Genomic DNA, 13,382 nt, shown 5'->3' with positions numbered 1-13,382 from the left:
CCTTTTTCCTCTTTTCCCTCTCTGGGATTGGTTGTTGGGACCAGGTGCTGTTTTCCTGGGACTGGCTGCTCAATGTGGACAGAGTTTGTGAAGAATTACATTAAGTATATTTTATATTCTATTTCTCTTATATATATATATGTTTACTAGTTGTTTATTAATATTTTGTTATTTTATTCAACTGTGTTTATCTCAACCCAAGTTTCTCCCTTCCCTTTTGATTCTCTCCCCTATTTGGAGGGTGGGAGGAGGGGGGAGTGAATGAGTGGCTATCCTAGTTGTATTGCTAGCTCGGGTTAAACCACGACAGCAGGTGACAGATCTCACTGCCCAGCTCTAACATCGGAGGTATAGATCAAACCAGTATCTCTCACCAGACTTTGTGTTCAAGGCGCACAACCTCTGCCAGTCCTTTTACAAGGTTTATTCATTTATACTATCCCGTTACTTGTTAACATGAAGTCCCTAAAAAGGCATCAAAGTAGGGATTAGAGACCCAGCCTCTTGCATGAGAGGTTTGTGTGCTGCTTTCTCTTTCGCAATGCTGTTTTATTGGCAATAGCTCAAGTATCCTGGCTATTAGCTCAAGCTATGGAAGCAGATCTGGCTTTCCAATTCAGATCCAGAGCATATGGGAGGCAGCTGTGCTCGTTAAGGAACCTGCACAGCTTGGATGCAGCAAGTGCCTGGGGATGGGCAGGCGGCTTGCCAAAAGCACAGAGGATTCCTGAGATGGTCATGTCTGGATGCCAAACACTGGATGTTTGTCATTCACACTGCCACAAGGGAGGGGAGCAGGCCTGAGGAGGCTGATGGCCCTGTAAGGAAGGATGTGGTTTGGAACGAGGAACAATGTGGAGCCAGGAGAAGGCCAGTGGAATTGACAGCACAGGGTTTGGAGTCCTGATTTCAGGGAGATGGATGAGATGTGGTAAAAGACTTTTAGCTTTGTGAACATTTTAAGATGCTACTAACAAGATGGAAGCTTGGCCACCACAACATTAATATCTGATTTAGGGCTGATGTCATTTCTAGTTGGACACTACATTTAGTCTTCACAAAAGTGAGAATGAAAGATAAGGATGCGGTAAAGGCCCGTAGCTGTTCTGGTCCAACATCCTCTTGAAAAAATAATATAAACTCTTTAAAATTTGAGGAACATTTTAAGTGTCTCCTGTTCCTCCTTGAAAAAGACATCCATTTCCAGAGCTTGAAAACCCCACATGTCTCAGTCCTTGCTGCTGGGACAGACAAAATGATGAAATGAGGGAAGCAGAAGTCTAATATGCCATGGGAGTTGCTTCCTGGGAATGGCCTCTGTGTGAAGTCCTGCAGCAGCTTGACCCTCTCCTCATAATCTAGCCGACCAATCTGTCCCTGTCCCTCCTACAAAAGCACCAGACTAGAAAGAATAACCTGCAAGACACCTTTTCTTCTAAGCAGCTAGACAAGAAGGGAATTGTAAAAATTTGCAAGGAGTTCACAAGCCAACTGCTGTCCTGAAAGGCAGACATCCCATGAAGCCTTTGGGAAGCAGCCCAACAGCAATCCCTGCCTTCTCCCCAGCACTACTGTCCCTATCTCATGGTCTCCTGTGGACCCTCAGCCTTGCAGTGCTGCAGCCTCCTCTCCCTTGCTTGAGCTATTGTCTCTGCTTGGTAAGCAGGTTCCTTGAGAACCTTTGAACCCATTTCTAGGAGATTTTCATCAAACAGTCCCACAGTTGGCATGTCTCCTGGTTTTGTTAAAGGAAGTTTTTTTTCCTTCTCCAGCGGGGTGATTGGACTAGATGGTCTTTTGAGGTCCCTTCCAACCCCTAATATTCTGTGACTGTGACTCTGTGATTCTATGATTCTGTGATGCGTTCCCAGGTTCTGTTGGCAAGAGGAAAGGGGAACCCCTAGCAAGCTGTGTCTCTAGCTGCCCGCCAGTTGCCTGCAAGGAGTCATGAGTGTCTTTTGAACTGTCCTCCACTCCTGCTGGCTTCTTGCTTCTGGTCTTTCCCACTTAGACCCAGCGTTACACACAGGCTTTCAGCTCTGGTTTTTTTCTGCCTTTGTCTGAGTCGTGCCAGATGGAGATAGAGATTTCCACATATCCAAGGGTAAGCATGTTGGCATTAATGCAGGACTGAAGAAGAATAGAAGGGAGACTTGATAGGCCTTGTTTCCACCAGAGATGCTAAGAAGAAGAAATGATTAGTGTTCAATTTCATAGCTGGTTCAGCCATTAAAAATACTCGTAGCGTAGATAAAGGGAAGAAATGTCACTGTCTTCACCCAGGAAAAAGAGTTAGACATCCATCTCTCTCTCTCTCTATCCTCTCTCTCTCTCTCTCTCTATCCTCTCTCTCTCTCTCTCTCTCTCCTCTCTCTCTCTCTCTCTCTATCCTCTCTCTCTCCCTAGGTTATATTAAAGTACCTCTTACTAAATAAGTATAAAATATGTGGTATGTACCCTAGTGTTTGAAGAAATGTCTCTAACTTTGTGAATTCCCATTAAGCCATGGTAAGCTTTCTGTTAAATTCTATAGTTTGACAGTTCTTTCTGGACCTAAGAATAAACGAACACAGATATGAGAGTGGTTCTTTGGCTTTATCCTTGTGTAGTCTTAGTATACAACAACACAATGTTTGATTAATAAGACTCCCAAAATATTAATAAAATAAGCACATCAGTTTTTATTTGGAAACCATCTTAAAATTAAAAGAGAGTTCAAAAGTATTATTGCTACTTCTAGCTGTCCTTACAATCTTACTTCCCTTTACTGACTAAAGTGTTTTTGCAGTGAGTTATTTTTGGTTGTGGAGTGTTCTGGTGTTTGCGAGAGGTGTATTACCAATAGAGTAATAATCCTGGCTTCTTCAGAAGAATGTCCATTTCTTCTCACCCCACTCCCTCACAAATTACTTGGTTTGAACATCTCTGTTTTAAAATGTTCAGGGAGTTAGGATGTTATCAGAGGTCAGACTTTTAATTAGGAATTAACAATTAACGGAAATAATTTTAAACTGTTAGATAAAGGGAAAAATAAAAAGCTTTGTTTACATCAACTGAGAAACAACAACCAGTAGGCTGTCGATAGTGAATATAAACATAGTTTGCCCTCTACATAGCTATTAGAAGTCAGTATACTTGTAGATTTAGTTTTGCCTATTGTGTAGTTGTGTTTCAGCACTATCTAGAGTGCATTGTCTATGTGCTTATGAAGATGCTGTTCTTCTCAAAGGGAACATAGGCAAGCAGAATCAAGGAAGCATCTGGGCTGGAAGGGACCTCTGGAGATCAGGTGGTCCAGCCCCTGTGCAAAGCAGGGCCAGCTGCAGAGTAAGATCCAACTTAAAAGATGGATCAAATAAAAAAATCAATCACTTTGGGGAATTCGGTGATGCACGTACTTTTGAAAGCAGTGTCCACCATGCCTTTAGGCATCAAAGCAGCACCTGTACACTTAAAAGAAAAGGGCCGTGCCTTCTCCAAAGATGTTGCTGTTTAACATTGATCATTATTATTCTTTATTTTGTCATCTTCGCATTCTAACAAGGTTGGTCAGAGAGAAGAGCACACTTACTCATGCTCTTGCGCTTTCACCTATTGCACAAAATCAAGGGTCAAGAACAATGCTAAACTGAAACCAAGGCAGTATCCAAGCCCAAGAATCTTTTGGAGCCTTGAACATGCCATAGATTTTTATCTTCACGTGTTGTCCTGTTTCATCATCAAGCATGTTCATCGCACAGTTATTACTACAATTAAAATTCTCATTATAGGCAACAGCAGTTTTACCTGCTCATTTTTGTGTTTAAATGGAAGAACTTAAAGGCTCGGTGCCCTTGTTCCTTTCCACCCTTTCCCTCCAAAGTTACTTATTTGGGGCATGGGGAGCCTGCAATTTTGTGCTCTGAACTGGATGTGTGCTGGCTTCTTGATTGCTGCATTTTGGCGGGTTTAATGTAGATGCCAGTCTGTGAACTTAGGCAACTTGTGGCCAGAGGGAGCGACAGTATTAATACCTAAATTGTCCCAGCAAGACGGAGAGGATGGTTGCCCGTGTCCTGAAGGTAGAACTCAAGCAGTGCTCAAGAATGAGATTATGCAAACACAGACTTACGAGCAATTGGGGGTTGGATTTTACCTGCCTGCATAGTAACAACCTCATTAAGTGATGTGGAATTGCTGTAGATGAGGTTTCTGTTTGGCCATAGTGGTGATGTGATGTATGGGAGAATTACAAGATTTATGATCTTTAAAACAAATATGTTGTAATGTAACTGTTCTGGGGATTTTAAGTTTCCAGAAAAATACAAAATTTCCCATGGGCATTTTAACAAGTTATTGTTCTTTTGTGACAGAGCTGTAAATAAGATTTCTTTTTTGGCCATCATTTTAGATCAACACACTCTTCCTTTTTCCTTTTTTTTCCCCCCTTTTCCTTTTTTTTTTTCCCCTTTCCCCTTCTTTTTCTTTTTTTTTTTTTTCCTTTTTTTCGAGGGTCTTGCTGCATCAGGATACTGAGCTTTGCTTCAGGGGTAATTACATACATTGTTCTGTGTATTCTTTGAGTAATTATAGGACAGAATTAATTTTTTTTCTCGCAGTTTTTCTTAAAGTAAAAAAGATAAACCTTACACAACAATAATGACAACAACAAAAAGCCTAAACATAAGCCTTGTGCCCGCCCGCCTCCCCCCGCCCCCCCCTCCCCCCAAAAAAAATGAAAGAAAGAAAGAGAATGAGAGAATATAAGCTCAAAAGGTATATTTGCAAATAAATTTTGGAAAGACCTATACACTGATATAAGGAATGAAAGGAATTTTGGTAATCTTAGAGCAAAAACTGGTCCTTAAAAAAAAAATTAATAACAGCACGTGGAAGAGGCACACAGATAATAGAACACATCTGTTTTGGAAAGTTTAATAGAAATGAAAAAAAATCAATATATTTACATAAAGGTATAATATAACATTAAATTGAGAAGGAAACTAACTTTTTTTTTTTTTTAAATTAAAAAAAACAGTTGGACAGACAGAACATGCCAGTGTAACTCTGAAGGAAGAAGCTGAAACTATGGAGACAAGTCCATCTGTTGCAAGCACCAAGGATGGTGTAGATGCTGAGAAAGACGATGACGACGATGCTTATACAGTTAAACAGTTGCCATCTTCGGAAGAAGACGCGGAAAACCTTGACCAGGCATCTGAGCCTCAGTCTTATGATCTGGGTTTTAAAAAGGTTTTTAAATTTGTTGGATTCAGATTCACCGTGAAGAAGGAAAAGACAGGGAAATCGGAACCAGTTCAGCTGCTTACTGTAAAAAAAGAAACACGAGTCCATGAAGGAGCTGGTGATGAAAAAGAAGTCAGCTCAGAAGAAACAGCGATGCCTGAGGATGCATACTGTGCAGAAGACAACACCAAAGACACATTGAAAAATGAACAAACAGAACCTGAATCTCCTAAAACACCAGAAGCAAATGAGATTTGTTCTGAATCAGCTGCCTTAGCCACTGATACTACATCACCATTAAGAAGATTTTTTACTCAGGGATGGAGTGCATTTAGAAAAAAGAAGAGTTTCAGGAAGCCTAAAGAAGATGAACTACAGTCTCCTCCACAAGAAGAGGAGCAAGAAAAAGAGGGCTCAACATTAACAACTGAAACCAGTGAAAAGGAGGAGAAATCTGAGTTCGAGAAGCAAGATGAAGAGAAGAACATGACAGCAGTAACTGCTGAAGTGCACGAGAAGGAGCAAACTGAAGGTGAAAAGCAGGAGTCAGAAAAGACTGTGGCAGCCATAGGAGCTGAAGCATGTGAGAAGGAAGAGCTAATCAGGCATGATGAGCAGGGACAAAAAGAGGATGTAGCAGCAGCAGTTGTTAAAGAAAGTGCGATGGAGAAAAAAGCTGAAGAAGGTGATCAAGAAGGAAACCTGGTGGAAGTCTCAGAAGATCTTGGTCAAAAGGAAGAAAAAACTGAAGAAGGAGGAAAGGAAAGTGAGGTGACAGAGAAACTACTAAAAACAAGGTCAGTGGTACCTGTTATCACTGACAGTGTGAACGGAGAACTGAAAATGTCCTCGGAAGTACTACCTGTGGGAGAAAAACTGGAGTCAACTGGAGCCAAGTGTGAAACAGAGGACAAAAATGAAATGGCTTCTGAAGAGAAACTTGAAGCAGGATCTTTGGCTATTGAATTTTCTAGTGAAGAGCTCAAAAAATCTGAAGGAAGAGAAGGAAATAAACCTTCTTCACTGGGGAAAGAAACTTCCGATGAAAAAATAGAGGAAGCAGAATTGAAAATTTCACCCACATCAGAAGACACAACTGGAAAGTTAGACACACAAGGAGAAGCTCAAGATAGAACCACAGAGAAGAAAGCAAGCGAAGAGCATGAGACAAAACTGACTCTGGGTGCTCCTGAGTTGAAGTCCTTTTCTACTTCTGAATGTTCTGTTGACACGGAGGATGATCAACAGACAATCAAACCCACTGATGAAGGTCTACAGGGAAAAACTGGCATAGTTATGACTGATACTGTCAAACCAGATGAAGTAACCACAGAAATAACTCCTGAAGAGGCAGCTGGAAAGAGGCCTCCAGAAGGTATCACAAATGAAGCTGAACTGTTGTCTTCTCAAGAAAAAACTAAACCACAAGGCAGCCCTTTAAAGAAACTCTTTACGGGGACTGGATTAAAAAAACTGTCTGGGAAGAAACAAAAAGGCAAAAGAGAAGAATCTAAGTTAGGGGAACAGGGTGAACCAATTCAGCACTTATCAGATTCCCCAGATAGCCCAGAGGAACAGAAGGGGGAGAGTTCTGCTTCTTCTCCTGAGGAGATGAATGAAATTCCTTCTTTGGAAAAATCTGCAGATGGAATGCAAGTCACTGAAAATGAAGAAGCTGCAACTTCAGATGTGGAGCGAAAAAGAGAAAGTGTCACAGCCTGGGCGTCATTTAAAAAGATGGTGACTCCCAAGAAACGTGTCAGAAGACCTTCTGAAAGTGATAAAGAAGAAGAAATTGATAAGACAAAGGATGGTGCAGTGTCTTCAACTGAAAATGCTGTTGATGAAAAGCAGGGAGAATTCAAAGAAAATGGGATGGACCAGAAACCAGAGAAAGCCACGGAAGAGCCCAAAAGAAAGGTTGACACCTCTGTGTCCTGGGAAGCTTTTATATGTGTAGGTTCTTCAAAGAAAAGAGCCAGGAGGAAATCATCATCATCTGATGAAGAAACTGAACATAAACTTGCTCAAGAAAGCCAAAAAGTGGAAGAACCTGGACAGACCAAAGAAACAGTAACAGATGCAATTCTTACCAGCTCTCAGGAGAGTGATCAAGGACAAGGGAATTCTTCCCCAGAACAAGCCGGAAGCCCATCTGAGGGCGAAGGTATTTCAACATGGGAATCCTTTAAAAGGTTAGTCACTCCAAGAAGGAAATCCAAAACCAGAATGGAAGAGAGGACTGAAGACTCTGTGGTGGGATCCAGCCTGGAGCATTCAACATCAGATGGTGAGCCTGGAAAAGATGAATCATGGGTTCCATTTAGAAAGCTGATGCCTAGGCGTAGGAAGAAAAAGTCAGATCGGAAGCCAGAGCCAAATCATCTTAAACAAACAAGAGAAGACATGGCAGAAACAGCTGAAGAAGATTCAGATATTCCAGCTGTTGTTCCTTTATCCGAATACGAAGCAGCAGAGCAGGAAAAGATGGAAGCCCAACAAGCAAAAGATGCTGAAGCGATGAGAGAACGAACCTCAGAGGAAGAGAGAGCAGAAAAATTAGAGGAGAGCCTAAGAATTGAGCAAGGACATGAAGGGCTGGTACATGTGGTTACTGTTACCGTTGTGGAAGGGGAAAGGGCAATCAGCAGTATTGAAGAAAGGTCACCATCTTGGATATCTGCTGCTCTGACAGAGTGCATTGAGCAGGCAAAAGAAGAGGAAGAGACGGAAACTGAGAAAACATTTGAATCAGATGTTCTTGTGGAAGAAGCAGTGGCAGCTGCTAAGACAGAGCCAGAGATGAGAAAGGATCGAAGTGATGACACCACAGCAAGTGAGCTAGAGCTAACCTCCGAAGCAGTGACAGCTCTGGAAGAGACAGCAGAAGCTTCCTGTGCTGAAGGAACAATGGAAGTGTCCCTTGCTGAGGAGACAACTGAGATGGTTTCTGCTGTTTCACAGTTGTTAGAAACCCCAGACACTACAGAGGAAGTTACACCTGTACAAGAAGTAGAGGCCACTGAACAAAATTTGAAAGAGTTAGACAAACAAACACAAAAAGTTCTTCAGGAAGTTGCTGAAAGAGTAAAGTCAGCAGATGCAGCCCAGCTGGTTAGTGAAAGAACCATGACAACAACTGTAATTACAACAGTGCAAGAAGAAATTGATTCAGAAATGAAAGATGATGCTGAAGATGGGCAAGTTGTAGGTCAGGCAACTGTTTTGCTTGACCAGTCCTTGAAAAAAGAGGAACATAAAGATGACCTCCAGGCACTGGGAAGTGCAGGGAGCATTCAGGACCAAACTGGACTTGAAGAGAGTGTCCTTCTGGAAGGTTCTGAGAGAAGTGGACTATCTGCTGGAGCAAAAGAAAGCACAGAAGGATGTGAAAATGTAGATGTATCTAGAGAGGAAAGCCAGTGTCAGGCACGTGAGGAACCAGTTGTAGAAGGCCATGAAGAAATATCTGAAGCTCAGAGAACAGTAGAGGAACCTTCATCACAAGACAGAGACCCTCACATTGTCAAAGCAGTCACTCCTGAAGAAGAGCCATTTCCAAAGCAGGAGGCTTCAGAACAAGAAAAACTACCCATGACGGATTTCGCAGTAGATGAGACAAGAGATGAATGTATTCCAGGAGTGCACGCTGCGGTAGGTATTACATATAACACCAAGGTTCATGTGTCAAAGGAAAAAATCCGCAAGCATTAGCTATTATACCTACTTTAGATCCAGGTAGTAGCAATATTACTGCCAGGGTCCTTTTTTGTGCAGCCTGAGGCAACTGAAGTTTGTTTCCAGTGAGACAGACACACAGATGTCCATAAGCAGCAGCCACTGAGGCTTGTATGCAGATTGAGGTGGATGCAATTCCTGCAGAAATGGGTGGGAGATGGTTTGTGTGGATCGGAAGGTGCTGCAACAATTGCAATGAGGGCTCCTGCACAGCACAATGTGACTGAAGATATTATATGAAAATATGTGATACATATGTGATCTATATGGTACCATACATAGCAGGTGGTATCTTCAGTCATAGGCAGAGGTACGATTGTAGCTGAGGTACTTGTGCAAAGCGGGGGAAATAAATGACCCCAGTATCTCCAGCTTTAAATGTGCGGGAGTTCTTGTGGCTGATGTGTCCCTGCCTTCCTCTGTACCTCCCCACCAACTTGCTGGCTTAGTCTTTGTTTCAAGTGCTGCTGGTTATCCCTTGCTTTAGGCTGCCCTTTGTTTAATGAGCTGTGTGTCCTGAGAAACTGAACATGAGCTGGAATCTTGGTGACCCACTGATCTCAGTGTCATCATCTCGTGCTCTTTCCCATAACCATACTCCTCTGCTTGTTTTTTCTGGTGCTTTTTCACGCAGAACACTTCTGGTCACTCCCTGTTCCTACCCTTTATCACAGGTCTGTTGCAATTCTCCACAGGTGCAGGACAAGATGGAGTATGAAACCTCTACCTTGGGGCTTCCACCTGAAGAGCCTGTGCAGCTTGAAGGAGAGGGCAAAACCCTCACGATGGGACCAGAATGCACAGAAGCAGCTGTCACTGTGGTCCCCATGAAACCTGAAAGACAAGATGAAATTCCTGACTTGGACTCTCAGGAGCAAACTTGTACCAAAGGAGTTCCTGGCAAGGCACCTGCCCAGAGAGAGGAAAAAGAAGATGATGCTGTGCTCCTTGGAGAAGAAAGCACAGAAGTTGCTGTTGCTGAGGTTCCTCTGCAGAACGAAGTAAAAACCTCTGCCCTTCCTTCAGAAGCAATTGGCTCAGAGGCAGCTGCAGATGCTGAGCAGAGTGTGAGGGATGGGGATGGCAGGCAGATTACAGCAAAAGATCCTGTGCCCTTTGTTGAGCCACAATGCAGAGAAAAAACAACTGAAATCCCCTCCCAGAGTGATGAAACTGAGGGTGGGAAAATGGAAGGTGCTGTGCCCAAAACTGAAACACACTTCGAGAGGGGTACCCCTGTCACTGAGGCCCCCACGCAGATTGAAGCAGACAGTGTATCTAATGTAGCGTCAATATGCCCAGATCTCCCTGAAAATGGAAGCACCATCCTCACTGACACAATTGCTAAGAAATGTGAAACACTAAGCAGCTTAGCTGAAGAAGAGACTGTGGAAAAAGAAGAAAAACTTGCAGAAACCTCCACCTGTCAAGACTTTCAGAAAGAAGATAACAAAAATGAGCACTCGATGGAAGGAGCCAAAGAAGTATTTGAATATGGAAAAGGGGAGGCTGTGAGAGGTGCTGAATGTTCAAGTGCTGTCCAGCAAGAGGTTTTAACTGTGCAAGAGGAAGGCTCTGACTCAGCCTTCCCACAAGCTAGAGGCTTGGAGGCTCTCACTGTGCCTGTGCCTGTAGCAGCTGCAGCAGCTGAAGAGCACATCATGGCAGAAACTGTGACACCCGCAGACACAACATCTGAAACTGTACAGCCCTTGGCAAACACAGCAGAACAAATGGCTTCTGAAGGAGTCCCAGTTGCTACTATTGACTTTTCAGGCTGTGGGACTGCAGAGCTTGGTAGTGCAGGAGCACCTGAGCCTCAAGTATCTCCCACTTCCATGAATGGAATGTTAGAGGAGCAAGAGAGGTCCCAGAGTACAGAGCAACCCAAACAAAATGGTATTCCTCTAACTCACAGTCTGTCTCTCACCCACACAGAATTTGAGGACGTTGTTCAGTCTGTGAGTATAGAGTCTCGGAGCACGAAAATTGTATTGAATGCCATTGAGACAGCTGTTCACAAACTTGCAGAAACAGAAGAGCCAGCTGCCTTTGAGCCAGAGCAGTGCATTAAGTCCACAGGGAAAAGCCCATCAGGTACAAATATACCTGAGCTTCTGGAAAGTACGCAGGTGGATCATCAGATTCCAGTAGGCACGGAAGAGATATGGAATAATGAACAAGAGCTCCAGCAATCACCAATAGTGAAAACTGCTACAACAGCAGAGTCTGCAGAAATTCATGTACCTGTGGAAAAGACAAAAGACATGCTGTTAACTTCGGAGGTGCTGGAAGATGGACAAAGTGAGAATTCTTTAACAATTGTGACTAGCCCTGAAGACATTTCAAGGGGAAGTGAGAGACTTCAGAAATCAACACTAGAACTAAGTACTTCAGAAAATTCGACCAAAGACCCGGTTGGCCGGATTATGGAAATACCAGACCAACATACAGGTCAGCAAATGTGCAGAGAAAGTGAAGAACAACAACATCCCCTGCCAGTGGAGGATGGAAAAACACAGACATGGGAGAATGATAGTTGCCAAGAAGCAACATCTTGTGATAGTCCACAAAGTCAGAACTCAGTGGCTCCTGAGGCCTTGAATGTAAGTAGCATTTTTAGTCAGCAATTTCTTTTTTTTCATAGTAGTTTTTGGAGTCTGTAAAACTGTCTTGTTTTTTTTTTTTAATTCTGGTGAAAGACTGCTCCTCAGTTTAACCAACAGGCCACAGATTATCTATATATATATATTTTTTAATCATTATTTCTTTTCCCCCCTCACTTTACTGCCTCTATCTTGGCTAACACTTTCTTTTCTGTTCTGTACAGCTACCCTCATTTTAATGGACTTCGACTTGGCCTGTAGTTTAGGGTGATATTTCTGGGAGGCAGAAATGTGGTTTCCAGCTTTGCTAGATACACACTCATATGGCACGTGTTTAACGTATGGGATTTAATCTGCAAACATGTTTCCTCTTTAACAAAGCTCTTTGTAAAATCCTAAGGGATGTGAGTGTCACCTTCCATGATAAACCTGGAGTGCCCCATGTACTAAAGCTCTTTGCACTTCAGTGAAGTCTGAATCAGAAATGATAGGTACAACTTCTCCTTAGGATGTTTACTATGCTTGCTTAACTAAGTCATGAGACCTTTATCTCTATCTTTGAGAGCTGCTTGGGAAAATAAGATATTTTTGAGAGAGTAAGTTGTCATTAATATGGCTTTTTTTCACTGTCGTCTTTCTTTCAGATGTGCTAAGCATCCATGCGGCGTTTGGAGAGATGCCAGTCCTAGAGAACAACTGACAATCCTGCAGCAAAACCAGGAGCTTTATTCACTACCCTTTATTCTTGGATGTTAACATTTGCTTTTTTGAAGACTTCACCCTTTTTGTCATTTCTATGAAAAAAAAAAATGGCTTTAATGTTCGCTATATCTACACGTGTGTTCCACTTGAAGGGCATTTGCCTTTGCCCAAAATATACCATTTAGACTGGAGATACACAACTGAGTGAATGGACAGACCATTAAATTTGTGCCACAGTTTTTACCCCACTTAACGTGTGTCTTGTCTGTCCCACCTCCTTGAATCCTTTAGCTCATCCCTTAATCCTCCTACCTTTCTGCAGTCCCCTCTACTCCCCACATCTTCCCTAGCTGCCTTGATTTGACCTGCAAGTGGCTGTAGATGCTGCTTGATTCATGTGTGAGGAGGAGAAGGAAGGCTGGCTGATGAGAACACATGAGACTTCTGGCTGAGTAGCAGACTTGTCTTCATCAAACAGCAGGAACTGGATCACACACAAATTCTTGAGCAAGATACTCAAGATTGCTGCCTTTCAGTCCCATTCAGGTATCTCTATCCATCCTTCAGTTGTATCTGTGCAGGCCTGATTTAGTCAGAAATGACTTCTACAGTGTAGCTTGAAAGGAGATTGAGAATACCCTTCTTCTTTTGTTCCAGACTTCAGGTCTCAGGACTAGACCGTAATGTGTTGAATATTTATATGTATGTCTTAAACCCAGTTCTGATTTTAATGTAGAGCTATGATACTTCTGTACTATTTAGGTGTACCCTTAAATGAATTTTGTAGAGTAGCTTGGAGCGGAAATTGATACCATTGGAGCGGAAATTGATAACATGTACTTTCCTATTTATTGTTCCAGGTTTTTCCCCTTGTAAAATCTCTCAAAAACTTGGCTGCCTTGCTTTGAATATTTATATGTATATCCTAAACCCAGTTCTGATTTTAATGTGGAACTACAATACTTCTAAAGACAAAAGAGGCCTGACCTGTGTCAGATCCACCAACCACTTCTACTCGCAGTCTTCCCTCATTTCTGAGAATCCCATAGACTTACCATTTCCCTGCTGTCTCGCTCATGTAACAACCCTCAAGTCACATCCCTCTCGTTT

The 13,382-nt window shown here is 42.6% G+C and overlaps 1 protein-coding gene across 1 annotated transcript; it reads left to right on the top strand.

Annotated features, from left to right (window-relative positions):
• Nucleotides 1-5,022: 5,022 nt before the first annotated feature.
• Nucleotides 5,023-12,945, top strand: LOC135986759 (A-kinase anchor protein 12-like). Its single transcript, XM_065631147.1, has 3 exons — nucleotides 5,023-8,880; nucleotides 9,660-11,570; nucleotides 12,215-12,945. The coding sequence occupies exons 1-3, from the start codon at nucleotides 5,068-5,070 to the stop codon at nucleotides 12,221-12,223; spliced, it is 5,733 nt and encodes a 1,910-aa protein (XP_065487219.1). The 5' UTR covers nucleotides 5,023-5,067; the 3' UTR covers nucleotides 12,224-12,945.
• Nucleotides 12,946-13,382: the final 437 nt, after the last annotated feature.

The sequence above is a fragment of the Caloenas nicobarica genome, chromosome 3, assembly GCF_036013445.1.
Source record: "Caloenas nicobarica isolate bCalNic1 chromosome 3, bCalNic1.hap1, whole genome shotgun sequence".
NCBI lineage: Eukaryota > Metazoa > Chordata > Aves > Columbiformes > Columbidae > Caloenas > Caloenas nicobarica.
Note: the sequence above shows the minus strand (reverse complement) of the source record. Positions and strands in the feature narration are given on the sequence as shown.

Bases quoted from the DNA above. Each gene is read 5' to 3' on its own strand.
- LOC135986759 (XM_065631147.1), top strand. From the start codon at position 5,068: ATGGAGACAAGTCCATCTGTTGCAAGCACCAAGGATGGTGTAGATGCT. The intron at 8,881-9,659 runs GTAGGTATTACA...AATTCTCCACAG, and splicing joins TTCCAGGAGTGCACGCTGCG to GTGCAGGACAAGATGGAGTA.